The sequence below is a fragment of the Peromyscus maniculatus genome, chromosome X (assembly GCF_049852395.1).
Source record: "Peromyscus maniculatus bairdii isolate BWxNUB_F1_BW_parent chromosome X, HU_Pman_BW_mat_3.1, whole genome shotgun sequence".
Lineage (NCBI taxonomy): Eukaryota > Metazoa > Chordata > Mammalia > Rodentia > Cricetidae > Peromyscus > Peromyscus maniculatus.
This window is the reverse complement of record NC_134875.1, coordinates 119182518-119210409: the sequence shown is the minus strand read 5'-3', so window position 1 is coordinate 119210409 and position 27892 is coordinate 119182518. Positions and strand designations below refer to the sequence as shown.

The following is a 27892-nucleotide window of genomic DNA, read 5'->3' as shown; positions in this document are numbered from 1 at the left end:
TGCCAATGGTATCAAGTGAGATAAGGCAAAATGCCACCAAGTAGCCTACAATGTAACAAAGAATGATTCAGTCAAAAATGTCAATATCGAGCTGGGGAGATGGCTCAGTAGATAAGACCACATGCAGCACAAGCCTAAGGACATGAATTTGAATTTCCAGAACCCTATTAATGTGGTGATTATGGCATAACTTCTCTAATCTCAGCATTGTGGGGGTGGGGACAGGAGGATTTCTAGGATTAGCTGACCCCAGCCTAGCTTTGGATTCCGTAAGAGACTGTCTCAAGAAGGTGAGGTAGAGATTGATAGGGTGGGACATTGAAGTCCTCCCCCGGCCTCTTCATGGATCTGTACTTTCACACATACATTAACACACACACACACACACACACACACACACACACACACACACACACACCAATCAACAGTGGCAAAGTTGAAAATCCCTGTTATAAAAGAAGAGAAAGATTTGTATAAAAGGTTGTTTGGATTTAAAGATGTTGCCCCGAGTCTGGTGATAGAAATAAGAGGAACCTAGTGTTTCTGCAAACCTCGTGTGTGGGGTGGCTTAAAAAGTCATGCTCCTTCCTGCCCCCCTCCTACTACCCAGGCTCAATTTCATACTTGGTAATCCCAGGACCTGCAGGTCAGAGGTTCTGTCCGTCTGAGCTTCCTGTTGCCTTCTCTCTGTCTCAGAGAACTCCACATAGAGAACCACTCCATGCCACCAAGAAAGGTATTTTAAGCATTGGGATACATTGGATAATTTAAGTAAGTAGACGTATGTACTATTGCAAGAGAGTGGGGGAGGGGAGGGAAGGAAGCCAAGTCATATGCAAAAACCGCTTTAGAATGAAAGAAACTAATACTGTAGTCTAAAATGTTGATTCCTCAAAGACAGACTTGGTAAGATTGGAAACGGTCTCCTGGAGTCTGTCCTTGTATCTAACTTCAACGAAATAAATACTCTAAGTATTCTCAACATCACATTTGTAAAACAACGGACCCAGCATGTCTTTAAACTACTATATTTCTTGCTGCCTTTGAAATGTCACATTTGATGTCTCTGTTTCTCACAGCTGATGCCACTGGGTCCCTCTCAGGCTGTTCCTGGTCTAGCTCAGGCTCGGCTCTCCTCCACATTTTGAAAGAAAACTGAAAATGGTAAGAACAGCTAATGGAGCCCGAATTTGTCACTGGTAATCTTCGTGGTAAGAACTAACATCAGTTGGGGAAAATAATATTTGAGAATTTTTCAGGGGTGGAGATGGAGCTCAGCAGTGAAACGCTTGCCAAGAGTACATACTCCCCTAGATTCCCTCCCCAGAGAGTCCTTTCCTAGGAGAAACTGCTTTGTGATATTTCATAAGCAAGATGAATCAAGGTAGTATTTCATAATTTCAGATTAGTCATTGCTTGCTCTGTCCAACTTCCTATACAAGTTAAACACATACTATAGCAAGCAAAAGTAGATGTTGAAAGTGAGGATTTCAGTTTTTGGTTCTCTAGTTTGATCTGTAAAGACATCTAGGTCGCTGAAGTAACTTAATGCAATGCTTTTCCTACCATATGTTGTGATTGTCCCAGATCTGAGTGACTATACAGAAGAGGTGGAGCCAGGAGACACATCTATCTAGGATTTGGGGGACCCCATGCTCTACTGCTGTCAAAGATGCCCAGAGTTTGTGATTAGGTGAAATGGGATTCTCAGGATCAGCACACCAGGGGAAGAAGCTTCAGGATGCACCTGAACTCAACTCTGAACACAGCCAGAACAAGCAGGCTTTTAAAGCAAAGAGTGGGTGGCAGTCAGTGGATAGAAAATTACTAAGAGGAAACTTCAGGCATGTGGGGGATTCTAGCTAAAGCAGCCTGACAGAGTTCTTGTTGGAGTTAGGCCTGAATGGTGCACCATTTCCTGGAGAATGAGTAGGGTGAGGAATGCCATGAGAGACAATGGGGGCTGGGGCATGGAAGATGGAGGGAGTTTGGGGGTGGGGGATGATCCTAAACCAAGGTAGGATTCTCAATACGATGACTTAGCAAGACCCCTTCTCAAGGCAAAGCAAAGATGGACACAAAGACCCACACCAAGGCCTAGGGCTTAGAGAAGCCTGATTGAAATGCAGTCAAAGCGAGTCTGACCACGCCTAGCTGAGAAATTATGTACATTGCACCTCAGTCTGCTGGAACTCACTTTCTTTGACCATGTGAGCGCTATGCTATCTTTATAGTCATCTTACAGAGCCACGGGGAAATAACCATACATTTATGCAAAACCTTTGCAAGTGGTAATGAGGTAGACCAAAACTAAATCAGGAAAAGCTTCTTTTGAAAATGTTTTTTTCACCCATGCTAGACTCTATAAAGGAGTGTTCATATTAGCAGCACACTGTGATTTCCAGATCATCACGTTGGCCCCAAGCTCAATTTCTAAGGTCTACTGAAGCATTACCCACGGGACCACACTACTGCAAAGGAAGCAACTGTTTTGAGTTTCATTTCCTAGAAACCCAGATGTCTATTTTAATGCACACACATGTCCACATCTGTCTTTGCCCCCTAAGGATGGCATGCTAGAAGGATGGTGAAAAAGAGAGTCGAATTTATTGGCCACTTATGTAAGTCAAGTCTCATGCCTCTATTTTGGCTCCAAAGCTGGTCCGAGGCACAGATAAAGAAGCTGGGGCTTGAGAGGTTAAAGAGCTTGAGGACATGGTCCCTGCAGACCAACTCCTGAAGCCTCTAAGACTCTCTGAAGCCTCTAAGACTGCTCTGTTCTTCCATGCCAAGCTAACACTCAACAAATGTGAGCTTCATTGTGATAACAGTCTGTTTAAGAACTAAGAGGAAATCAGTGTACTTGGACATGAAAAATCGTAAAAGCAATTTTCAAAAGAAATACAAAAGGCCCAAAAGAACAGAGAAAATATCCAGTCTTGGCAATAGTCATGTCATATGTCTTAATCTGGAAATTCCACTTCAAGAATCTCTAGTTAAAGATGACCACGTGGGTAGTGAACTATTTGCCAAAATAGTATATGGAACAAGACAAAGGAAACAGCTCATGTCCCATGAGAGGGGAAGTTTGTTACAGAACCACCGAGTCATGTTTTAAACAAAGAGTATTTAAAAATATATAGTGTAAGGTTAATTGAAAGAAAAGGCAAAGTAGAAATCAGTATGGGCTGTGTGTTTTCTGATATTTTTAATGCACATACTAGACAAGTGCTGGATGCTTACCAAACACTGGAAAATCTATGGTTATGATTTATACAAATAAGTGTATTATATACTTTATTTTCACAAAACAGCCCGGAATTGTAATTATTCTAAGGATTTACTTTATTTAAGTATTATTTATTTATGTGAGTGTGTGTGGACCTGTGTGAGTCTATGTGTATTATGTGCATGCAGGTGCATGTTGAGGCAAGAACAGGCAGTGGTACCCACTAGAATTGGAGATATAGGTAGTTGTGAGCCATCTGGTGTGGGTGCTGGGAACTGAACTCTGCAGTAAGTGCTCTTAACAGCTGAGCCATTTCTTCAGCTCCCATTATAACTGTTTTACAAGTGGGCAGTTATAGGTAAAGTGATACCATAAAGCCAGAGTTCTTACATGGCAGACTAAGGATTTAAAACCAAATCTTTCCTCTGGCAAAGCCCTGGCTTTTACTAACACGTTCCTCACTACATGAGATACATGGTAGATTAATCAATACTAGAAAGAAAAATACCGAACTTTTTACAGTGGCTAAACAGTTTTAAAAGTGAAATATTTTACTTTTAACTACAGCTGTTGTTTTTCATGGCTAAATAAAGGGACAATAAGGCATTTACTACATTAATTAAATACAATTATTTTAAAAATTGTAAGCTCTTGGTGGAATTAAAAACATCATCCCAGATGAATCAGGCAGCCTCTTTGCATCCCAAGAATAGATTATTTCTATCTCTAATCTCACAAAAGTTTATGGCTGAGATTGAGTAATCTGCGGCCACATCCAAGCTGTCATTTTTGTAAATCCCAAAAGCTAAGAATGCTCTCTGTGCTTTTGCAATTCTTGATGGTTTCATACATGTCTATAATGACTTGAAGTCATTTTCACCCCTCCATCACCCTCTCTCATCTCCCTCCCTCTCCAGTGAAACTCATCTCCTCAAGTCCCCTTTCTTCTTGTATATCTTCTGTTCTATGTGCAACCCACTTAGAGTTCTTCACATGAGGATGGGTGGGAGGTTATTTACTGTAGATTAATGCAGTTCAGTGGTGGCATACTTGCTTGGCATGTACAAAGCATTAGCTTCAATCCTCAATGCTGCTAAACAAATACATAAACAACTGAAACATATCAAGGGAATTATTAATCTACTATACCTTAAAGTTAAATTCAAGTTTGCATGCTCACAAAATAGTATTCTTTTTGTGTCTATAGCTGTTTGGGGACTATGATGGTCAACTAGTCAGTGACAGAAGCTATATGACCTACAGAGTCTAAAATGCTCTTTGCAGAAACTGTTTTCCACTCTGTGGCTTATGGAAATAAAGGAGATAATAAAATTGAAGGTCAAGTACAGTTTAATGCCTTTAGGTCTTTGATGACTATAAAAGATGGTAGTTGCCGAGTGCCTATTTACTGAAGACTGTACATTATTTCATTCTCTTAGTTTCAAACCTGAAGCTGAAGTGGTAGAGAGTCTATGATTTAAAAAAAAGTGTGCTTTATTTTAAAAGCGGGTTATATCCTTTTGGACTTGAACTGCAATTTTTGTTAGGCAATGGGAGGTTGATATCCATGGAATCTACATTTTGCAGAGATTAGTCTATGATCAGAAATATTTCAAAATTCATGAAAAGAAGATATTGAGTCATAAATCTACTAGGGAAATTTCTTTTTTTATGTGTAGGTGATTTGTGTTTCTTTTTTTCTATTCATTTTACATACCAACTACAGTTTCTCCTGTCCTCCTTCCTCCCACCCCCCCAGCCTACCCCCCAAAACCACCCCCCATTCCCACCTCCTCCAAAGGAAGGTCTCCCGTGGGTAGGTAGCAGAGCCTGGTACATTCAGTTGGGGCAAGTTCAAGCCCCTCCTCCTACTAGGGAAATTTCTAGCAAGAACTCAATCTATAAACAGCAACTTCCCTTATTCACAGCACTTGGTCCACTCCTAGGGAGATTTACTTATTACAAATCTCATTACCACACTATTTGGTATCACATCAACTTAGCCAAAGGTCAAATTCAAATTCAAGGGCTTCCAGCAATGACTACTCACTCCTCCCATCTTTCATGTGCCTCTCTTCTCTTCTCCAGGCAGGCTGCCATCATGTCTGGATGTCCCAGGCCCATCCAGCCACAGATTCCCCAACAGGATGTAACTTCCCCAGGCTTCCTTCCACAGTTTCACTGAGCTCCCTCACTCCTTTCCCTGCTTCCTTCACCCCTCCCTGAAAGTGAATTCCAACACTTGCTTTAGACACAGGCAACTTGGATTTGTTCTGCTCTGGGATTTTGAAAGGAGATTGTAGAAGTAGTTGACTTAAGGGAACCCATGCTCTGAAGACTGACATGCAGTAGACTAGAGGAGACGCACTCTGCTGGCTTTCTTGTAAGTTGATTGAGTGGGTGGGTAAAAAAGTAAAGAGGGAGAGAGAGAACGTAATAAGGAGGGAGGGAGAAGAGGAGAGAGGGAGGGAGCAAAGGAGTGAGAAAGAGAGGGAGAAAAAAGAAATGTGAATATCAACATTAATTCCATTCTGTAATACTTTATGAAAATAATCCATTCATTTAATCTGTAATAGCTGTGTAAAAGCTGTGTGTGTGTGTGTGTGTGTGTGTGTGTGTGTGTGTGTGTGTGATAAAGACTAAAATGGGGTTTAATGCACCAAAATGTCAGTTTTGTTGAGATTGGGGTGCCCTTACTGCTCCAAGTTGTCCTTTATGATATACATTTTCCTATGTTCAACTCATGATCCGTGGGCCAACTCTACACTCTCTCCTCTCTCTCCAAACACTGAGCATCTTATCTCCCAACATCTCACTCTTAGCTTATTACCTTGCTTCCCATTTCACTAAGAAAACAAAGCAATTAGAAGAGAACTTTTCTGCATCTCCCCTTTGTGGACCTGTCTAGGACATCCTCACTCTTAGGTCCTCTCTGACTCTGTTCCATTACCTATCCCTGAGCCATAGATCACCTCCAAATGGAAAAGCTTCAAACAGGATAGTTCTATACTACTTCCTGTCATGGGTCAGTGGTTGCCTGATTTGTCTGGGTAAGTCTCATACTGACTTTCTTCTGCAGTGGCAGTTAGAGATTGTGGTCTGAGTCACATAGGAGCCTTGAGAGCCTGGGGTCCAGAGCAGTGGGGGCTCCTCCAGTGCCTCTCTCCTTGTGATCTCTGTAATATGGTATCAGTACTTCAGTAAGGCTTTTCACTAGACTCCAAAGTTGGGAGAAAGGGGGAGAGGGAGAGAAAGAGTGTGGGAAAGAGAGAAACACTACTGGCTGTGTCTCTGTTCCTCTTGACAGGAAACCCCTTGGAATATGTGTGCTGCTCAATACTTCTAACATTCCTCTAGATACTTAGAAATCATTGTACCTTCAAAGGACCTCGGATACCCAGCCAGTTCTCATCACTTCCAACATTGCCATTTTGGTTTTTGCTTGACCTCCTTAACAGCCTCTGCACTTGTCTCCGTGTTTGCCCATTTGCAGAAACTGTTTATCCTCTGTTCTCTGCACCACTGTAAAAGATTAACATCTGCTTTCAGCCATCTTGAAAACATGTAGTGGCTCTGAACCCCACTCACGAGAGACCAACATTCCCAGAATGGTGGACATGGCCCTGCATGCTTGGACTCCCTCTCTGACTTTATCTTCTAGTTTCCTTACACTTCTCCTTTGGCCATTGTGTGACTATTCCGGGATGTCTCCACTCAGGGATATTTGTAGAAGGTGCTTCCCTCTGTCTTGAATGCTTTTCCTTTCAATATCCATGTGGGCAGCTTCTTCCTTTCACAAATATTGATTTAAATGTCCATTTTTGATGGTGCCTGTCTAGGTCACCATATTTATGGTCACATTTCCACGCCTACATTCCTGATCTCCTTTATTACAGACTGTATTTTCTTTCTCTACAAAACTTATCATCTAACTTCCAACTTGGAACAGATGCATGTTTCTGTGTCTAGAGAACTTCATCTTCCAAAGTGTAAAATTCACTCCAAGCCCCAAGAAGAGCTCTTGACCTATTGATGGTATCAGAAAATTCATGTTGCTTCAGGAGGCAAAGGTATGATGGCTACCAGGAGTTTGAGATCAGCCTGGAATGTACAGTGAGTTACAAGCAAGCCTAAGCTACAGAGACACAAACCACTCAGCTCTACTTCCTCATATTTCACCATCAAATAGTTCCCAGTAGCATACATCTCCTCCTCGCACCTCAGATTATAACCACACCTCATGCATGAACAATGTTTGGAAGATAAAAATAACTATTTGCAAAGCCTGAACTTGGGTACAGTTTGGTAACTGTTGCTTCCAATTACTAGTCATATATCTATGCTTGTGGATATTGAGTGGGAATCTAATGGTAGTCTAAAATCAGGAGGGTTTGGGTCTTGTCTTGGTTAGGGTTTTTATTGCTATTATGAAATACCATGACCAAAAAGCAAGTTGGGGAGGAAAGGGTTTATTTGGTTTACACTTCCACATTGCTCTTCATCACTGAAGGAAGTCAAGGTCAAGACAGGAACTCAAACAGGACAGGATCTTGGAGGCAGGAGCTGATGCAGAGGCCATGGAGGGGTGTTGCTTACTGCCTTGCTTCCCCTGGCTTGCTCAGTCTGCTTTCTTATAGAACCTAGGACCACCAGTTCAGGGGTGGCATCATCCACAGTGGGCTGAGCCCTCCCACATCAATCACTACTTGAGAAAATATCTTATACCTAGATCTCATGGAGGCATTTCCTCAACTGAGGCTCCTTCCTCTCTGATGACTCTAGCTTGTGTCAAATTGGCACACAAAACCAGCCAGTACAGATCTGAATTCAAGCTTGAGTACCACCACTGAAGCTATGCATCTGTTCTCTTGGTCTCATCACTTTGACCAATCATCCACCTCTGAACTGATTGCTGCCCACTGCAAACAGAAGTTTCTCTGCCCTAGGCTGAGAGCAACACCAGTCTATGAGTAGAAACATAAATATTCACAAGGCAATTTGGCAGCATGACCATTTAGGAAAACAAAAGTAGCAGCTTCTACACAAGAGATTATGACCTCCCCAGCCATGAGCTTTAGACCACAGTAACAGTATCAGGCATGAAATTACCTCATGTGGAGGTCTCAAATCCAATCTAAAAACAGTTGCCCCATAACAGTTATGCCACTATTACACATCTTACCTGGAAGGTTGGTGTTGTGGCATACAGAGTATAGTGTTGGGTAAGATCATTGAGATCTTTTCTCCTGTGGCAGCTAGCGTAGCATATTCTGGCACTGTGAACATATAGGCAGTATTAACTGGACTTACTGGATTAAAAAAATTCCATTAAATTAGGAGGGGCATGTTGGGAGGGATGTGATAGAGTTCAAGGAGGGAACTAGGGATGGATATGATCATATTTCATTGTATTCATATATGAAATTCCCAAGAATAAAAAACAATTACAATTTAAAAAAAATATGCACCTGAGTGGAGTTGTTGCAACTTTGAAGACTTGTTTGTTCTAGCTTCTGTTTGAAGGGTGGCCAAGCAGCAGCACATGCAGGCCTGGCAGCCTTTGTGCCATAACCTCTTATTTTCCCCTCACATGAATTTCCCTGAGGCAGAGAGAGCTCTGTGCATAAGATGTAGCCAGCTCTCTCCATACATACATAAATAAATGGGCATGAAAGTAGAAGGACTAGTGGATCACCGGGAGGAGAAGAGGTGAAAACAATCAAAATAATTACATAAGGCAGAAAATGTCATAAGGAAACCCATTATTATGTATCATTAATATATGATTTTTTTCTCTTTAGAAAACAGATGGGCTTTGGGCAAGACAGCAGTGGAGGCCTTTGCTTCCTAATTGGGTAGAGACGAAGGCCTGACTCATTTTCTCCACCATTCCCCTATGTTGTCTAGCACTGACAAGTAGTGTTTGTTGAATGAGAACATTACTATAGAGTTCCCTTCTAAGAAGTGAATTTTAGTTTATAAATTCATAAAATGCCTAAGGGCAGCATTTATGGGCATTTCCTAAGAAATGCTGAAGCCAAGACGTATTTCTCCTTTTTCCCCTTCAATCCAGCCTCATCCAAAATGTAAGAATACTTTCTATAATTTTTTGTTTTAATTTCTTTCTGGTACTGAAAATTGAACCCATGCTAGGCAAACTCTCCCACAGATCCACATCCACAGCTTTCTACTCTGTGCTTTGCTTTGAGACAGGGGCTTGCTAAGTTTGCTAGGCTGGACTCGAACTCATGATCTTCCTACCTCAGCCTCCTAAGCAGTAGGATTACAGCCCTGCATTACCAGGCCTGAATTGAATACTTTTCTAATATTTGTAAACTGTTCCTATGAAAATGTCTTCTCCTTCTCTCTCCCAGACAATAGTAAAGAGAACCAACCTGAGATATTAGAGTACCATGAATCATTTAATCCAAAAGGAAATTAACAAAAACGCAAGCACAAGTTGTATTGAGTGTGTTTACTGTAACTACAGGATGCAACTTGCAAGTAAGTGATCGATCATAAGTGAGTTGGAATCTGAGGTTGCAACTGCCTCTCAGGTCTCTGCTTCTTCCTCAGTAAACAGGCATATTTCTGTGCCTTTTCAATTTCAGTATGAAGAGTTAGTGATGTTATCCAAATGGTATGTCTATTTTAACAACTGGCACATGCTAAGAATAAAAGGCAACCATTAGAAAGAGCATGATCATACACATACAAATGATTTGTGGCTGCTCCACATGAATTCTGCATTTTCCATTTTAGCAAATGAGGTGATTTACTGAGAGAATAGAAACACCTGTGCATAGAAAATTGCATATTTCCATTTTGACCATAATTACCTCACTAATTAAGCATCTAAATTTACCCAGTACATTCACATGTGTAATTAGTTGTGATTCATTATCAAAGCCAGGCCTGTGTCACAGTGTACTATGCCATTTTATAAATCAAATTACTAAAAGATGTATGTCTTTAGGTATTCATTGTCCCCTCTCCTCAAAGCAAGCAAAATAAATAATGTGGATGATTTCTAACACATACACACACAGAGAAAGACTTGTCTTTATATTTTAAAACAATGTTAATTGAAACTAACATATTTTTGAAACAAATAACTCCCAGTGTTTTAAGAGGTGAAGTTGCCATGAGAATAAAGGGATATTTTTTTTAAACCATGCTTTCTAAAATATCTTTTGAGTTGTGCAGCCTTGGGAAAGCATAGTTTCCCTTTAATACCAAATTTAGAAAGGCTCTGTCCAGACAGTGCACTTCCGTCCACTGCTGCTCACACAGAGCCCAGTTTTCACACGGCAGTTCAGGTTCCTGCTGGCAGGCGTCTGAGTGCAAGCTTTGCAGGTGTCTCCAAGTACCACCAGGCTTGCAATGCACCCTGCACAGAAAGCTAAGAGAAGTTTCTCATGCTTTATAATGTTCTAAGGGCCAGTTCTGCTTGAGCTCAACCACTGAGCACAGGACGCGTGTACTGGTAGCCTTTGCTTGGCTGTACCTGTTCCCAGATGACACAGCTGAACTCTGTACTCTTACTTTTCCAGCTTCAAAAAGATAGAGCTGGGAAGCAAGGACAATGATGGAGTCCTAATGGAGATCTACTTTCATGCCCTTCCATGACCCTTCTGAGCTGCGCTTCAAACCCTTCCTTTAGAGACTTGACTCCTTATGGTCTCCTTGTACTCTTGATAGACTCTGATCTTCAATCTGCACACGATTAGCCCCATAAATATTCCCTCCTGGAGGCAGAAAAGGTTCAATCCCTGCCTCCCCCTGCAAGAATTGATAGGCAGTTGGTAGTTGGTGGGGAAAGGGGAGACATTTTCCTTAGTGGTGAGGAGACTGGTAAGTTCCTGTTAATAACCCCTCACCCACACTCCTGTGAGAAGCCTTAATGAAGCACTTTGGGCCACCATTACACACACACACACACACACACACACACACACACACACACACACACAAATCTATTGTTCGGGGCAAAAGCCTTACTAGTTATGATAACAGAATGTGGAGCTTCTGTAGGATTTTGAGAAAGTTAAAAGTTTTGATTTTCTTAGCAAATGTTTCACTTGTTCTCATCATGTGGTTGGCTGACATTATTACAGTGAAGTATATGTAAAGACAAAACATAGTTTGGGGACTTAAAGGTGTTTATTCCTTGACAATATGGAGACATAGGGATAGTATAATAAACAGCGAGGAGAGCAAGCTCTGGGTCTTTGTACACCTTACATCATGTCTGCTTCTCACTCTCTTTCTTGGAAATGAATCCACTCCTTGGAACTGGGAGATGGACATAATTTTGAAATCAGTGATATGTATAGATTTACAGGCTTTGCCAGAGATATCATTTCTTTTTATCCATGGTGAACTTGGATTGAATGTGCTTAGAGTTAATGTCATGCTGGGGGTCTGAAGACTATGACCCACAGGTTCAATCTGTTCTGTGACCTGTTCTTGTTATCATTGGATCTTGTAATTCTGATCTGTTATACACTAAGTGGTTATTTAAGTATCTACACAATGAGACTATTGTAAAGTATTTACTTTTGCAATTGTTTCTTTGAGACAAGGTCTCACACTATACCCTAGGCTGACTCGGAACTCACAAAAATATTTGCTTCCATGTAAAACATTTGCCAACTCTTGGTCTAGACCAATGTCTCACAGAACCTTCTGCAATGATGAAGATGTCTCACATTTTGTGTCCTGTAGCCATAAGCCTGGTAGAGCTTTGGGGACATTTCAATTACAGTTAGTGTGACTGTGAAACTGAATTTTAATCAACTTAAATGAAATAGCCACAAAGTGACTTGTGGCTATCACATTAGAGCAGTTCCAGACTGTTTGTAGCCTAAGGACTCCATGTTCTGTCTTCTTTCTGTGTTCTCTGTTTCTCTCTCAAATGGATCATCCGTCCTGAGGCTGTGTGAGTCAAATGCAAGACAACATTCTTAATCAGATTTCTGCCCTGAACTGGGTTTCATTGTCTGCTAGCAAATGCTTAATGGAAAGCACTTGAAAACAATGTATGTGGGCAGACACTCATTTCCTCTAAGGCGCTACTTTCTCTGCCTATTATGTCTGCCTTTGTTTGTGGTAAAGTACTTGGCTTTTTCCACTTGACCATGCTCCAAATTAAAGAAAGTCTTCATCAACTCTGCACTCAGGGCAGCAGACAGACAAAATCACTCTGCACAAAACTATATTTCTTTTCAGCCCTGTTGAAGACTGGCTGACTTCTGTCTTAGTTCATTTCACACACAAAACTGGTAAACTACAGCAAGAAAGCCTCCGACACGTCTCGTTGTTGTGAACATTGTTGAACCATTTCCCCTAAGAGTAAACTTTGTCTGCACATATTCTGTCTTCCAACACAGCACAGCTATTTGTCAAGTGTCCATGCACGGCAGGATAAAGCGAGTCACCAGCTTTTCAACCTCTGATATCAGAGTCTTTCTTGCCCACAGCCTTACAAAGTCAGCATTACACGATTCAAGCTTTCTCACGGTTCACAACCTATTTCTAAATCCTATAGTTTAAAATTAGGTTTTCATGTGTGCAAGGAGAATTCAATTACTGTTAGTTGAGCAAATACCACTTTGAAAGATAATTGTATTTCCATACTCTGTTGCAGAGAAATGTGGTCATGTGACCAAGCTCTTGTCAACAGGATATTAGAGGAAGGCAGACAGTCAACTTCTGAAGCCTGTCCTTAAACAGTGGAGATAGTCCCCTTCCTTTCCATGTACTTCGACAGGATTTCTTTTAATGTTGACGTTGTTGCTGGCAGCCACCTTTGGGGGTACAAATGAGGAAAATATGTTTTGGGTTGTACAACAACAGAGTGAATGATCCAGAACATCTAAATCCACCCTTTTGGGATCTCATAAAGTGGAGCTGACACAGTGGCTCTGAATTACTGATTTCTGGATATTTATGAGAAAGTAAAACATTTATATGCTAATTTTTGTCACTGTCAGATGGAAAAGCAGGAAAAGATACCTTCAGATTTTGAGAATAATTAAAAGGATGACAGTATGAAAAAATATTCCATAGAATAAGAACAACATGTATTTAAACTGTAATAGAAGGGTCAGCATCTTGTCTGGAAAAACTAATAGTTTTACATTGTATTTTAGATTTGTATAGTTTTCCCTTCCTCTATAACATTTTGAGGTCCTTAAGTACACAAACCATGTATTTTCTATTAATTAATGTGTAACCACCAATGAGAGAATGCATATGAGTCAATTGATAGTATAGTTTGGGTGTGAATTGTCTATCACAAATTCATGTGTTTGAACACTTGGTCCCTAGCTGATGGTCCTGTTTTGGGAGGCTGTACAACCTTAATGAGGCAGAGCCTTTCTGGAGAAAGTAGGCCACCTAGGAGGTGGGCTTTGAGATTTTATAGACCCACTGCACTTCTTGTCCCCTCTAATTCCTGCCTACAAACACAATATGACTAGTGGCCTCATACTCCCACCAACATGGACTGAGATGCACTCACTGCTGTGATGATCTGAAATCCACTGTCATTGCAAGCCCAAATCAACTCCTCCTCCCTTCAGTTGCCCTAGTTGGGATTTTTGTCACAGTGATTTTTTAAAAGTAACTAATATGTTAGAATTCTGATATTTGCTCATAATTTTTTTCTTGCTGGGTACATTGCACAATCACTAGCTGAGGAACAGTTGGAGCACAGCCTAGTCTGGTGTCTATTGTGTTGGTTGTGAGATGTAGGCTGGGTACATGTTGTGCACTATATTGTTCCTGGGTCTGTCATTCTCTTGTGGGAGGTCTCCTAAGCAAAGGATCTGGCTCAGAGACAGGTAATGAACAACCAAACCAGGACTAGGAGCCAGTTCTTCTCATTCATAATCCATCACTCCCTCTACAGCTCCATGTAGACTCAGCATAGCAGGACATGAGATGATGGGTTTGAGCTGGGCATTTTGATAGCAGGACTTCTTAACCTTTTTCCACAAGAACGACTTGGGCAGATAGAGGAGATGGAGGAAACCTATGTTGAGTGTGCAAGTATAGTCTGAGGAATTTCTCTAAGGAGACACTTTTTTACTCTATTTTTATTTTATTTGTATGGGTGTTTTGTCTTCATATATGTTTGTGTATCATGTGTGCAGTGCCCACAGAAGACAGAAGAGAGTGAAGGATTACCTGGCACTGGAGTTACAGATAACTGTGAGCTGCTATGATATGTTTTTAAGGCATTTTGTTTACTTACTTTGATATTCATTAATTTCTTCATGTATTCACTGTTTCACTTGTGTATTTAGCAACACAATGGAGCACTAGTCAAGGGCAAGAAAGTCTCATTGTACTGAGTGCTATTAAGTCTAGTACAGAACATACACACTCCTCTGTGTCTCAGTTGACTTATCCATAAAATAGAGATACAATAGGTCTGCAGAAAATCCCCAATCACTTCATCCTAACCTAGTTGATAGCAACATGACACAACTGAATGCATGTGAAAGACAATCTTGACCTAAACTAGAAAGCTGCTTATTCTTTGTTTAAATCCCACCCAGAGTAGAAAACTCTGTGTACTATTGCAGAATGTTTGTGTTTTAATTAGGAGTTGCCACCCCCAGGATCCAATAGGTATCATGCAATACCAGGTATGTGGGGGTTGCTTTCTGAAGTCTTAAAAAATCCAAAACCTTTCTGCTCTTAATCTCTTTGAATAAAAGACTGAAGACTTGTCGATATCCTTAGCTGGCATTGTAAAGATCAAAACACTTCAATGGTGCCTAGCTTGTGGCAAGTGCTGTCTAACTCAACTACTAGTACTATAAGTATCACTATTATGACATGGGAGGGTACATAAGTTATTGGTCAGGGAAGCCCTCCTTCTCTGAAGATGCATCACTTGAGCAGATAGCAAAGAGGTAGAAACGACCTGGCCATGGGAAGAGGAGAAAGCCAATGTCAGAAACAGCAGGTGGCAAGAATGACATGGTGATCAGCCTGGCTTGAATGTGGAACAGAAAGCAGACCAGATGGCTGGTATGTGGTGAAAGGGAAGAGATGATTCAAGGTCAGAGAAGGCTACCAAACTCAGGCCCTGAACAAGATAAACAATGACAAAGACTTTGTGTTCTATTCAATGAGTAGTTAGAAATCCCTCTAGTTGATCTGGTTCATGTTGAATGCTCTGATGCTTTTTGATAAACGAATCCTCGAGAAGGGGAGAAGCAGGAAGATGAGTTTGGCAGCCATTGCAGAGGCCACATGAGAGCAAATGACTAACTGGGGAAGGGAGGTAGTAGCAGACTAGAAGAGTGGGCAGGTGGTAGAGAGAATTGAGAAACGAGGGAGGAAAGGCTTTCTGATTAAATTTGCATTTGATTTGTAGTATGTCAGTGTGTAAATGTGGTGCATTTCACAGTCGTTGTCTCTGTGTGTTTTAAGCCTAGTGGTTGCTAGACTCAACAAATACTGGATTACAGGAGCAATTGTATGCATCTATCCCCAACTGTTCACTGAGTGATATCATACTTGTAGCTCAAAATTGGCCAGGTAGCAATATTTACACAACTGAAATTAAAAATGCTTGGCTAGAGAGATGACACAGCAGTTAAGAGCAATGGCTGCTCTTCCAGAGGACCCGGATTCAGGTCACAGCACCCACATGTCAGCTCTCAACTGTCTGTATCTCCAGTTCCAGGGATTGAGCGCCATCTCCTGACTTCTATGGGTACTTCATGCACATGCTGCACTTACAAACATGGTGTAGACATGCATACATATAAAATAAAAATAATTCTTTTTTAAAAAAGAAATTGAGAGTGCTAACAAATCAAGACTTAGCAAGTGAGAGTTTTTTGTGGTGGGGGCAGATGGTTGTTAAACACCCGTCCACCACTAGTTAAATCCTGACTTCATTTGCCTGTGATTAAGCTTCCTTAGAGTCTTCATTTTTCTTTTTTAAAAATGGATTTATTTAAAATAGACCTATGCCCCTTCCTCCTCCTTTCCTCCTCCAGACCCTCCCAGCTGCCCTCCCTCAAACCCTTCCCATGCTCTCCCACTCTCAAGCTGATAGCCACCTTTTCTTTGATTATATTTGTTGTGTACATATGTGTACACATAAATACATAAAAATACAACCTGTGGAGTCCATTTTTGTTGTTTGTGTGTTTATGTTTTGCAAACTGATGACTTTACACTAAACAATCAATAAGGGGCTCAGCCCTGGGAGAGGCTAGTTCTCCTTCTCCCAGTAATCAATAGCTGCCTGTAGTTCTTTGTCTAGGGGTGAGACCCTGTGAAAATTTCCCTCTTCCCTGTTAACATTTCCATTGATGTTGCCATTATTCTGGTCTTTTCTATTTCTATGCAGCTATTTCTAAGAAAGACTATTTCATAGCAGACTTCCCAAGTATTCTGACTCTCACAGTCTTTCTGCTCTCTCTTCTGAAGTGCTCCCTGAGCCGCAGATGCAGGAGCTGTCATGTAGATACATCAGTTTGGGCAGGGCTCCCAGTGATCTGGTGATCTCTGCAGTGTGTCCAGGTTTGGTTTTCCATGATAGACTCAGTTTGGTGTGAAGAGAAACTTCTCTGATGAGGGGTGAAAGCTACAATTATCTAATATTTGAGGGTATAAGAATAAGATTCAGAATATTGTAAGGAATTGTGCTGGTCTAGCTATAAGTGATGGTAATAGACTTTTTTCTCTAAGATCCATGACTTTGCTATTCCTAGGAAGCCAACTAGGTTTTCAGCACCAGGCATGATTTCCCTCTGGTCAAATGGGCCATAAATCTAATTAGATAGCTGTTGGTTGCCATTAATATGTAATTGCCACTTATTGCACCTTTATGCATGTCTTACCATGTTGGTCATTGTCATGGCTCATAGGCATTGTAGCTGAGTAGGGATGTTTAATTGCTTCCTTCTCTTGGCAGTTTGCATAGTATTTTCTGGTCCTATGGAAGCTAGACTGCAGAAAAGAGACTTTAATGTCATATCTAGCTCCAGTCATCTGAATCATGTGTCCTAAGTATGTGGTGTCTTCAGCAATAGGGTCCCCCTTCAACCCCTGAAAAGCAACCAAGGGCTACATCAATAACCTGTATCCTTTAGACTACCCTGACCAACACACACACACACACACACACACACACACACACACACACACACACACACGCGTGTGTGTGTGTGTGTGTGTGTGTGTGTGTGTGTGTGTGTATAATATAACTTCAGGTAAATATAAAATAATATGACTTCTTGAGCCTTTCACATACAAGCATGATATTATTCATCACTTCTTCCTTACTGACCTTCTTTCTTCCCCGGTAGAAGTCACCTCCTCGTTATTCAGTTTGTCACTTCATATCACCTGTATCCTGGTACTTCCCTCCCACCCACCCCAACCTATGGTCCCTTTTTCTGTGGTTACTCCATGTTGTATATTCACATCTGAAGATTTGGAGCTAAGAACCTCAGATGCTCAGATGAGAGAGAGAGAGAGAGAGAGAGAGAGAGAGAGAGAGAGAGAGAGAGAGAGAGAGAGAGAGAGAGAGAGAGAACATGTGTGGCATTTGTTTTTCTGGGTCTGGGTTATCTCACTCAACATAATCTTTTCTAGATCTACCCATGTACCCGAAAAGTTCATGATTTCTGTTCTATTTGCAGCTGAATAGCATTCCATTGTGCATTTGTTCACATTTTCCTTACCCATTCATGTGTTGAAGGGCATTTAGGTTGTTTCCATTTCTGGCTATTGTGACTAAGATAGCGATGAACATGGCTGAACAAGTGTCTGTGGAGCAGGATGTCGAGTCCTTTGGGCATATGCCCAAGAGTGGTGTAGCTGGGTCATATGGTAGATGTGGTTTTAAGTTTTAGAGCATTCTCCATACTGATTGACAGAGTGACTGTATCAAAAACAGTGAATGAAGGTTCCTCTTCCTCTGCAGCCTCGCCAGTATTTGTTGTCAGCTGTTTTGTTGATCTTGGCCATTCTAACTGGTGTAAGATGAAATATCAAAGTTAGGAACATTTGGGGAAACTTAGTTTGCTGGTTACTCTACCACTTCCCTCTCTTAAATCAGTTAACTTGGGGATGTCCCACTTCTGTTCTTCAACAGATCTCATGGGAAGAGAGTACCCAATGAACCATTGTCCTTTTTTAAAAATAGATTTTAGTTTCTAATTACATGTACATTTATATGAATGTGCACATGAGTTCTGGTGCCTGTGGAGGACAGAAGGGGGCACTAGATCCCCTGAAGCCAGAATTACAAGTGGTTGTGAGCCACCTTACTTGGGTGCTGAGCATCAAACTTGGATCATCAGGAAGAGCAGCAAGCGCTCCTCATCACTGAGCCCTTGACTGTTGTCCTTTATCTGGATTGGCCTCTTCTGGAATACAGCTCACTTCTCTGGTCCACACTATCACATCTAACAATACATTGTATCTTGGTTGCACAATTATCATGTCTTCCATCATACATGCATCACATCTTCTGTCAGAAGCATTGTTGTGGTTGAGACCCAGGGTCTAGGATCCTCACTAAGAGTATACTCTACTTCTCTCTTCTAAGGTCCATTCTCCTATCTTGACTCTCTCATTTAACTGTAGTGAACATTTCCCCTAAGTCTCTATACTGATATTTTAGGAGGATGTCCATATCTATCACCATATTTATCTAAGGGCTTTTTGTAGCTCCTGGGCTACTGCCATGTAATCCAGGTATCTCTGAGTGTTCCAGTTGGACAAATATAACTTTGAAGGGTAACTAGATTAAAAGGGCTAAAGGGTTGTAGGTAGATAGGTTGTGGACCCTAAGGGAGAACTTAATACTATTATTCTCCTAAGTGAATGCAGTACTAAAATGATTCCTAATGACTTACCACTATAACCAAAGATCAGTGCATCTCTCATCCCTCATCAGAGAAACTTCTTCTTACAGTAGATGACAATTAACACAGATACTCATGACTGGACAATGGGTAACCCATACCTTGAAGCTCAGGGAAGTTTGCAGAAGAAGGGGCAGAAAGATTGTAAGAGCCAGTGATGGAGGATGACTTCAAAGAAATAGTTTCTCAGTCATAACAGGGCAGATGCACATACAAACTCACAGCAATTGTAACAGCATGTGCAAGTAAGCAAGCTCATGACAAAGAAAATTCCAGCATGGAAATGGGAGGTAGGTATGAAATCCTACTACTAGCTGAGGGGTGATTAGCCTTTGATAGGTGCTGGGAGAGGGAGATTCCATTTTTTGTAATGACATGGTGCCTGGTAGTTTGACCACACTCCAGGGCAGGCCCCACTCCCAAGCACAAATCCAATGCCTTCTACTGGACTCTGCACCTGAACAGACATGTAATTCACACAGAGAGAAACACAGACTGATTCTCTGTCTCTGTCTCTGTCTCTCTGTCTCTGTCTCTCTGTCTCTGTCTCTCTCTCTCTCACACACACACATACAGAGAGACAGAGACAGAGACAGAAATCTTTTTTTTTTTTTGAGACAGGGTTTCTCTGTGTAACAGTCCTAGCTATCTTGGATCTCGATTTGTAGACCAGGCTGACCTCCAACTCACAGAGATCTGCCTGCCTCCCAAGTGCTGGGATTAAAGGCATGTGCCACCACCACCCAGTGAGAAATCTTTAAAAAATTATCTATACAGGCAAGATTTTGGTAATAGATAAAAAGCTTGAGTTAATATTATAAAAAAGAGAACCATTTGAAGCATTATACAGTAGGATAATGATTGAAGGCTGGAAAGCTTATTGGATAATGTGAGTTAGAAGAATAAGATCCTAGAGACAAAGTTTTGGAATAGTCATAGCTAATACTGTGTCAGCAAAAATGGGAAAGCATGGGCTAAAGAGATGGCTTAGTGGTTAAGAACACTGGCTGCTCCTCCAAAGGACTCAGGTTTAATTTACAGCAACTACATGATAATTCACAACTGTTTTTCTCTCTAGTTTCAGCAGGCATCAGGCAAATCCATGGTATACAGACATATATGTAGCCCAAACACCCATACATATAAAATAAAAAAATAAGATAAATACTCTAAAAATGAGAAAGCAAAAAGGATGTTGAAAAACACAATGAAGGAGCTCATCCAAACTCACTGTGTGTGTGTGTGTGTGTGTGTGTGTGTGTGTGTGTGTGTGTGTGTGTGTGTGTGTACATGTGCGTACACTTGTCCATGAACAGGTATATTCCTGTGAAGGCCTGAGATCAACACTGTCTTACTCTATTGCTCTCCACATTATTGACTGAGAGAAGGTCTCTTACTGAATCCAGAACTCACTGACAAGCTAGACTGACTGACTAGCCAGTGAATTCCAAGCATCAACCTCTGTCCTAAATTCAGGTCCTCAAGCTTGTGTCAAGCACATTATCAATAGCTCCATCCCTCCAGCCTTTCTGTGAACAATTTTAATTATAGGGAAGAAAATAGAGGGCACTGAAAGAGAAGGAGGGGAGACAATTTTGCACAAACTTTAGGTATGTGAAGATCAGTAAAAACAAAGCAAATCAAAACAAACAAAAAACACTACCACAACCACAACAAAAAAGCCCTATGAGATCCTTAAGAGATAGATTGTGCAGTGGTTCTGAACCTTCCTAATGCTGTGAATCCTCAATCCAGTTCCTCACGATGTGGTGACCTCCACCATAAAATTATTTTGTTGCTACTTCATATCTGTAATTTCGCTACTGTTATAAATAGTAATATAAATACGTGATATACGACCCCTAGATGGGTCTTGACCCTCAGGTTGAGAACCACTGATCCTGTGTTAAGGAAGAGAAAGATGGAGAAAATTTTGTGGCTTGTTTGTCCCCTATTAAAGGAATTAAGGAATGTAAACATTTGGTTTATTAGATAGCACCAATAATATATTGTCAGACTCAGTCAATGCTAGGACATAATCAATAGTTGAACTAGAAGTCTGTCATAGCAAAGCAGGCTGGATCACCCCGTGTACAAGTATTAGTGAATCTGAAAGAGAGTTCTGGAGTAGACTACTAACAGACTCCTGAAACATAAGAGCAAGCCTGTGCTTTAAGCCACTCTGCCTTGGTGCCAGTGGGTAAACAGACCTCTTCAGTGTCTCTCACTTATCACTGGAAAGCCTCCTATGCTACACTTAGATTTTTATAAGGATTGCCTTTAGAAATGGGTGCCTATATATTCCATTTTTCTTGAGAGGTCCTTGGCTTATTTAGTCTTAGCACAATGACTAACTATGGTCTCCTTCAGTCCTATTAGACATCCCATTCTACCAGTAGTGTGGCTGATGTGAGTATGGCTCACCCAGGCAGTGCCTTTCCAGTGACATCGTACAGTCCACACCCTCCAGGTGCAGTCTCTTTTGTAATCAGCCCAGCCACTGTTGGAAGCTGATAGGCCACCCCCAGCTGTATCCTCCCTCCCCTCACAGTTCTCCCCTCCTCAGCTCCCTGGGAATGGGCTCTTCCAGATAATGAAGCCCTAAATGGAGTCTAGCTAACAGGCAGGAAAAGTGACCACTGGATACATCACATACTAACTAGACCCATTTTTTTCCAGAAGCTCCTTTTCCAAGAATACCCTTGAGACTTTTCAAATACCCTCCTCAGAAACACCTTCTTTTTTCAAAAGGAAAAAGAAAGTGTCTCTAATCTAACAACGGTGATGTCAGTAAACCTTGCACCCTATCCCAATGGTCCAACGCCTTCCTCTCTTCCTCCTCTCTCACAAAGACCCTTCAAAGATCAGGCTCCACTCTCCCCAAGCAGGGTAATGCTCTCCTTCACATCCTGATGCATTGTCAGCTTGAAGCAGCAGTTTGCCTCAAGGTTGGTGTAACTCTGTGTTTTCTCCCCCAACTAGGTATCTCAAACCCTAAAAGCTAACAAAACCCGTGTACAAGGAAAGCATGGCAAATCATCGTGGAGGTGATTTCTGCAGTGACTTCCAAAAACAATCCAAGGGGAGACCCAGATTACAGAATGGCAGAAACACATGTTTAATAATCGAATGCCATTTGGAAAACCAGTTACTGTTGCTGAGCTGTGTCTTAATTTGTAATAGAGAATGGATCTTTTTTTTAAAAAAAAATTGTCCTTAGAATAGTATGGGACTTGACAATCATGAAAGATTTTTGCATATGTTCCAAGGAAGGTTGAGCAAGAAAACATTAATTATACTGGAGTCTTAATGCTTTGTTCCTCTCAAGAGTATATATTTTCAGCATTTCTTAGCCCCCAAATCTTGTAGCTTAGTGCCTCTCTGTTGTAGCACTCTATGTAACAACTACGAGACAATGCTGCTTCCGAATCTTCAAAACTGTTTGGGGCAGCAAGGAAGAAGGCTCGGTGGAGGTAATTCTGGTGGTACGAATGAGAACGGCCCCATAGGCTAATGTTTGAATACTCGGCTCCCAGTTAATGGATCTTTGGGGAACAATTAGGAGGTATGGCTTTGCTGGAGGAGGTGTAGCCTTGCTGAAAGAGGTGTGTCACTGGGGCTGGGCTTTGAGGTTTCAAACTTCCATGCCCGTCCGAGTCTGACTGCAATTTGCATATCACATGTGAACCCTCAGCCACGGCTCCAGTGTCATGCTTACCCACCATGATGATCATGGACTCACCCTCTGACACTATAAACAAGAACCTGACTGAATGTCTCCTTTTATATGTTGTCTTGGTCATGGTGTTTTATCACAGCAATAGAACGGTAACTAAGACAGTAAGGCCACTTGCCAACAAGCCTGAGGACTTGAGTTTTATCTGCAGGACCCACAAGGTGGAAGGAGAGAACAGATGCTCACAAGTTGTCCTCAGACCTCCACAATCTTGTCTTGCTGTATGCATACCCACGTGCATACACACGCATGTATACTCGCAAAAGATGAATAAATTCTGTAAGATATTTTGTTAGAAAGCTGAGATTCTACAAGCAAAACATAAAAGCAATTTATCAGAAACATCAGTGGTTGACAAGTACAGTCACAGGACCAGAGGTGCTATTGACACTAATATATATATGTATATATATATATATGTATATATATATATATATAAAGAGACCTATGCTGTTTATTTTTATAATTTACTGAGAGAGAAGAAACAAATGGGACTTTTGAATTGTTCCTCAGTATATTTTATAACAATAATTTATTCTTCCTTTTATTTTCAGGTATTTCCAATATGGACATTGAAGAGACAAATTTTCATCTTTTTAAATATGACCTTAGTTTCTAGAGTCCTTGGGTCTCGATGGTTTCCTAAAACTCTACCTTGTGATGTCAAGCTAGATCTCGAAAAGACCCATGTGATTGTGGACTGCACAGACAAGCATTTGACAGAAATCCCTGAGGGCATTCCCACTAATACCACCAACCTCACCCTTACCATCAACCACATACCAAGCATCTCTCCAGACTCCTTTCGTAGGCTGAATCACCTGGAAGAGATCGATTTCAGATGCAACTGTGTACCAGTTCTACTGGGGTCCAAAGCCAATGTGTGTACTAAAAGGCTGCAGATTAGACCTGGAAGCTTTAGTGGACTCTCTGACTTGAAAGCCCTTTATCTGGATGGAAACCAACTTCTAGAGATACCTCAGGATCTCCCATCCAGCTTACAGCTTCTGAGCCTCGAGGCCAACAATATCTTCTCCATCACAAAGGAGAATCTAACAGAACTGGCCAACATTGAAGCACTCTACCTGGGTCAAAATTGTTATTATCGAAATCCTTGCAATGTTTCCTTTTCAATTGAAAAAGATGCTTTCCTTGTTATGAATAATTTAAAGGTTCTCTCACTGAAGGATAACAATGTCACAGCTGTCCCCACCATTTTGCCATCTAATTTAATAGAACTCTATCTTTATAACAACATCATTACAAAAATCCAAGAAGACGATTTTAGTAACCTCAACCAATTGCAAATTCTCGACCTAAGTGGAAATTGCCCTCGCTGTTATAATGTCCCATATGTGTGCACACCGTGTGAAAATAACTCCCCCTTACAGATCCACGACAATGCTTTCAATTCATTGACAGAATTAAAAGTTTTACGTCTACACAGTAACTCTCTTCAACATGTGCCCCACACATGGTTTAAAAACATGAGAAGTCTCCAAGAACTAGACCTCTCCCAAAACTACTTGGCCAGAGAAATTGAGGAGGCCAAATTTTTGAATTTTCTCCCGAATCTTGTTCAGTTGGATCTGTCCTTCAATTATGAGCTGCAGGTCTACCATGCATCTATAACTTTACCACATTCACTCTCTTCACTGAGAAACTTGAAAATTCTGCATATCAAGGGATATGTCTTTAAAGAGCTGAACAACTCTAGCCTTTCTGCATTGCACAAGCTTCCCAGTCTTGAAGTTCTTGACCTTGGCACTAACTTCATAAAAATTGTTGACCTCAACATTTTCAAACAGTTTGAAAACCTCAGACTCATAGACCTTTCGATGAATAAAATATCCCCTTCAGAAGAGCCAAGAGCAGTTGGTTCCTGTTTTAATGCCCGAACTTCTGTAGACCGGCATGGGCCCCAGGTCCTAGAGACCTTACATTATTTCCGATATGATGAATATGCACGGAGCTGTAGGTTCAAAACCAGAGAGTTGCCTACTTTGCTACCTTTGAATGCAAACTGCCATGCATTTGGGCAGACCTTAGACCTAAGTAGAAATAATATATTTTTTATCAAGCCCTCTGATTTTCAGCATCTTTCATTCCTCAAATGCCTCAACTTGTCAGGAAACACCATTGGCCAAACTCTTAATGGCAGTGAATTCCAGCCACTAAGAGAGCTGCGCTACTTAGATTTCTCCAACAACCGGCTTGATTTATTGTACTCAACAGCCTTTGAAGAGCTCCACAAACTGGAAGTTCTGGATTTAAGTAGTAACAGCCACTATTTTCAAGCAGAAGGAATTACTCACATGCTAAACTTTACCAAGAAATTACGGTCTCTGAAGAAACTCATGATGAATGACAATGACATCTCTACCTCTGCTAGTAGGACCATGGAAAGTGACTCTCTTAAAGTGCTGGAATTCAGAGGCAACCATTTAGATGTTTTATGGCGAGATGGTGATAACAGATACTTGGACTTCTTCAAGAATTTGTTCAACTTAGAGGAATTAGATATTTCCCGAAATTCCCTGAATTCCTTGCCTCATGGGGTGTTTGAGGGTATGCCACCAAATCTAGAGACTCTTTCCTTGGCTGAAAATGGACTCAAAAATTTCTCTTGGGAAAAACTCCCATTACTGAAACGTCTGAAAAATTTAGACCTCAGCCATAACCAACTGAAGAATGTCCCTGAGAGATTAGCCAACTGTTCCAAAAGTCTCGTGAAACTGATTCTTAAGCATAATCAAATCAGGCACTTGACAAACTACTTTCTAGAAGATGCTTTCCAGTTGCGCTATCTAGACCTCAGTTCAAATAGGATCCAGGTCATTCAGAAGACTAGCTTCCCAGAAAATGTCCTCAACAGTCTAGATAGGTTGCTTTTACATCACAATCGCTTTCTGTGCAACTGTGATGCTGTCTGGTTTGTCTGGTGGGTTAATCATACAGATGTTGACATTCCTTACCTGGCCACTGAAGTGACTTGTGCAGGGCCAGGAGCACACAAAGGCCAGAGTGTCGTATCCCTGGATCTATATACGTGTGAGTTAGATCTCACTAACCTAATTCTATTTTCCATTTCCGTATCTTCAGTCCTCTTTCTGATGGTAGTTATGACAGCAAGTCACCTCTTTTTCTGGGATATGTGGTACATTTACTATTTCTGGAAAGCCAAGATAAAGGGATACCAACGCCTGCAATCCATGGAGTCTTGCTATGATGCTTTTATTGTGTATGACACTAAAAACTCGGCTGTGACAGAATGGGTTTTACAGGAGCTGGTGGCTAAACTGGAAGATCCAAGAGAGAAACATTTTAATTTGTGTCTAGAAGAAAGGGATTGGCTACCAGGGCAGCCAGTTCTAGAAAACCTTTCCCAGAGCATACAGCTCAGCAAAAAGACAGTGTTTGTGATGACACAGAACTATGCCAAGACAGAGAGTTTTAAGGTGGCGTTTTATTTATCCCATCAGAGGCTCATGGATGAAAAAGTGGATGTGATTATCTTGATATTCTTGGAGAAGCCTTTGCAGAAGTCTAAGTTTCTTCAGCTCCGAAAGAGGCTCTGTGGGAGTTCCGTCCTTGAGTGGCCTTCAAATCCACAGGCTCAGCCATACTTTTGGCAGTGCCTGAAAAATGCTCTGACCACAGACAATCACGTGGCTTACAGTCGAATGTTCAAGGAAACAGTCTAGCTCTTTGCAGAATGTGATCACATGTGGCAACAGGCCTGGTTGCCTGAATCTTTCAAAAAGCTTTCAATAAAAGAATGTCGGAAAATTTCCTAACAGCTGCCATTGCTCAAATTAGTGGGAAATCATCAATGCATGACGAAGAAATTAGAAAGAGGGGATTGATAGACCAACATTTCTTCTTTCTTTGTGTCACCATCCATATTTCAACATCTCCCCCGGCTCATCTATAAAATATTTTTTGTAGAAGAATGGCTAGGAGGAAACATAAGGCTCTGACTCATCTTCATGCAATTGAGAAGAACCCTGCATCTGCCCTTAAGAAGTACTAGTATTTTCAATAATAGGTCAAAAAATACTCAAGCTCTTTTCTCTGATACTAAACTGTCCCAGAATTCAATGCAATAAGAGCAGAGAGATGTTCTCAGCAAATTGGGTCACTATCATAGAGCATCCCCTGCGGTACACACCAAATGATGGTACTGGACAGTTGGTAGCTGCTTCAGTGCTTCCTACTCATTTCCCTGGGGGCTACTGATGGGTTCTGTGGGGAAACAGAGAAACGTTTTTGCCATCCATGGACATGGTCAATTTATAAACGGAAAAAAAAAAAAAAACGAGAATGATATCCCCTCAGGCAAAACTACGTTCTTTGCATTTGATGATAATTATCTGCTGAAATATGCTATGTGTGTGGCAAATACTGTTTCCAAAGTAAAATGTTCTCTAAAATGACTGTGTTAATTAATGTTATTTTGTGAACTCGTGCCAATATTTGTAAGTATCTGCAACCATGGTGCATAATGATTAGATGGCTTCCATGATAAACCCAAAAGGGGGATTGAAAGCATATGTGTTTAGGGTTATCAGGGATGACAAATTAGATGGATGTCAATTGTCTCACTTTATTTCTGTTTGTAATGGAGAGGGGAATGGCACAGACGATAGATGAGCTTAGCACAGGGCAATCATCAGGGGGGTTATGTGTGTGTGTGTGTGTGTGTCTGTCTGTCTGTCTGTCTGTCTGTCTGTGTCTGTGTCTGTGTGTCTGTGTCTGTGTGTGTGCACATGCGTGTGTGCGTGCGTGCGTGCGTGCGTGCGTGTGTGTGTGTGTGTGTGTGTGTGTGTGTGTGTGTGTGCCAGCCACAGGACAAGCTCAGGTGTCCTCCTCAGGAATGATATCCACTTCTTTTAAGACAATGTCTTGATCCCTGTGTCTTTCTTGGGATCCTGTTTTCTAGGTAGCCTCCCTGGAGTTGTGAGTAGCAGTCTAGTCATCTTTGTTTCACATCTAGTATCCTCCTATGAGTGAGTACAT

At 41.3% G+C, this 27892-nt stretch overlaps 1 protein-coding gene across 2 annotated transcripts; it reads left to right on the top strand.

The window, feature by feature from the left end:
- The first annotated feature begins 615 nt into the window (after positions 1 to 615).
- On the top strand, positions 616 to 27309 carry Tlr7 (toll like receptor 7). 2 transcript variants are annotated; one of them, XM_006973180.4, is made up of 3 exons: positions 616 to 736; positions 1080 to 1164; positions 23428 to 27309. In XM_006973180.4, the coding sequence occupies exons 2-3, from the start codon at positions 1162 to 1164 to the stop codon at positions 26575 to 26577; spliced, it is 3153 nt and encodes a 1050-aa protein (XP_006973242.1). In that variant the 5' UTR covers positions 616 to 736; positions 1080 to 1161; the 3' UTR covers positions 26578 to 27309. The 2 variants fall into 2 exon arrangements, with proteins under 2 accessions (XP_006973242.1, XP_015847514.1); XM_015992028.3 differs by having other exon boundaries at positions 616 to 771.
- The last annotated feature ends 583 nt before the right edge of the window (positions 27310 to 27892 follow it).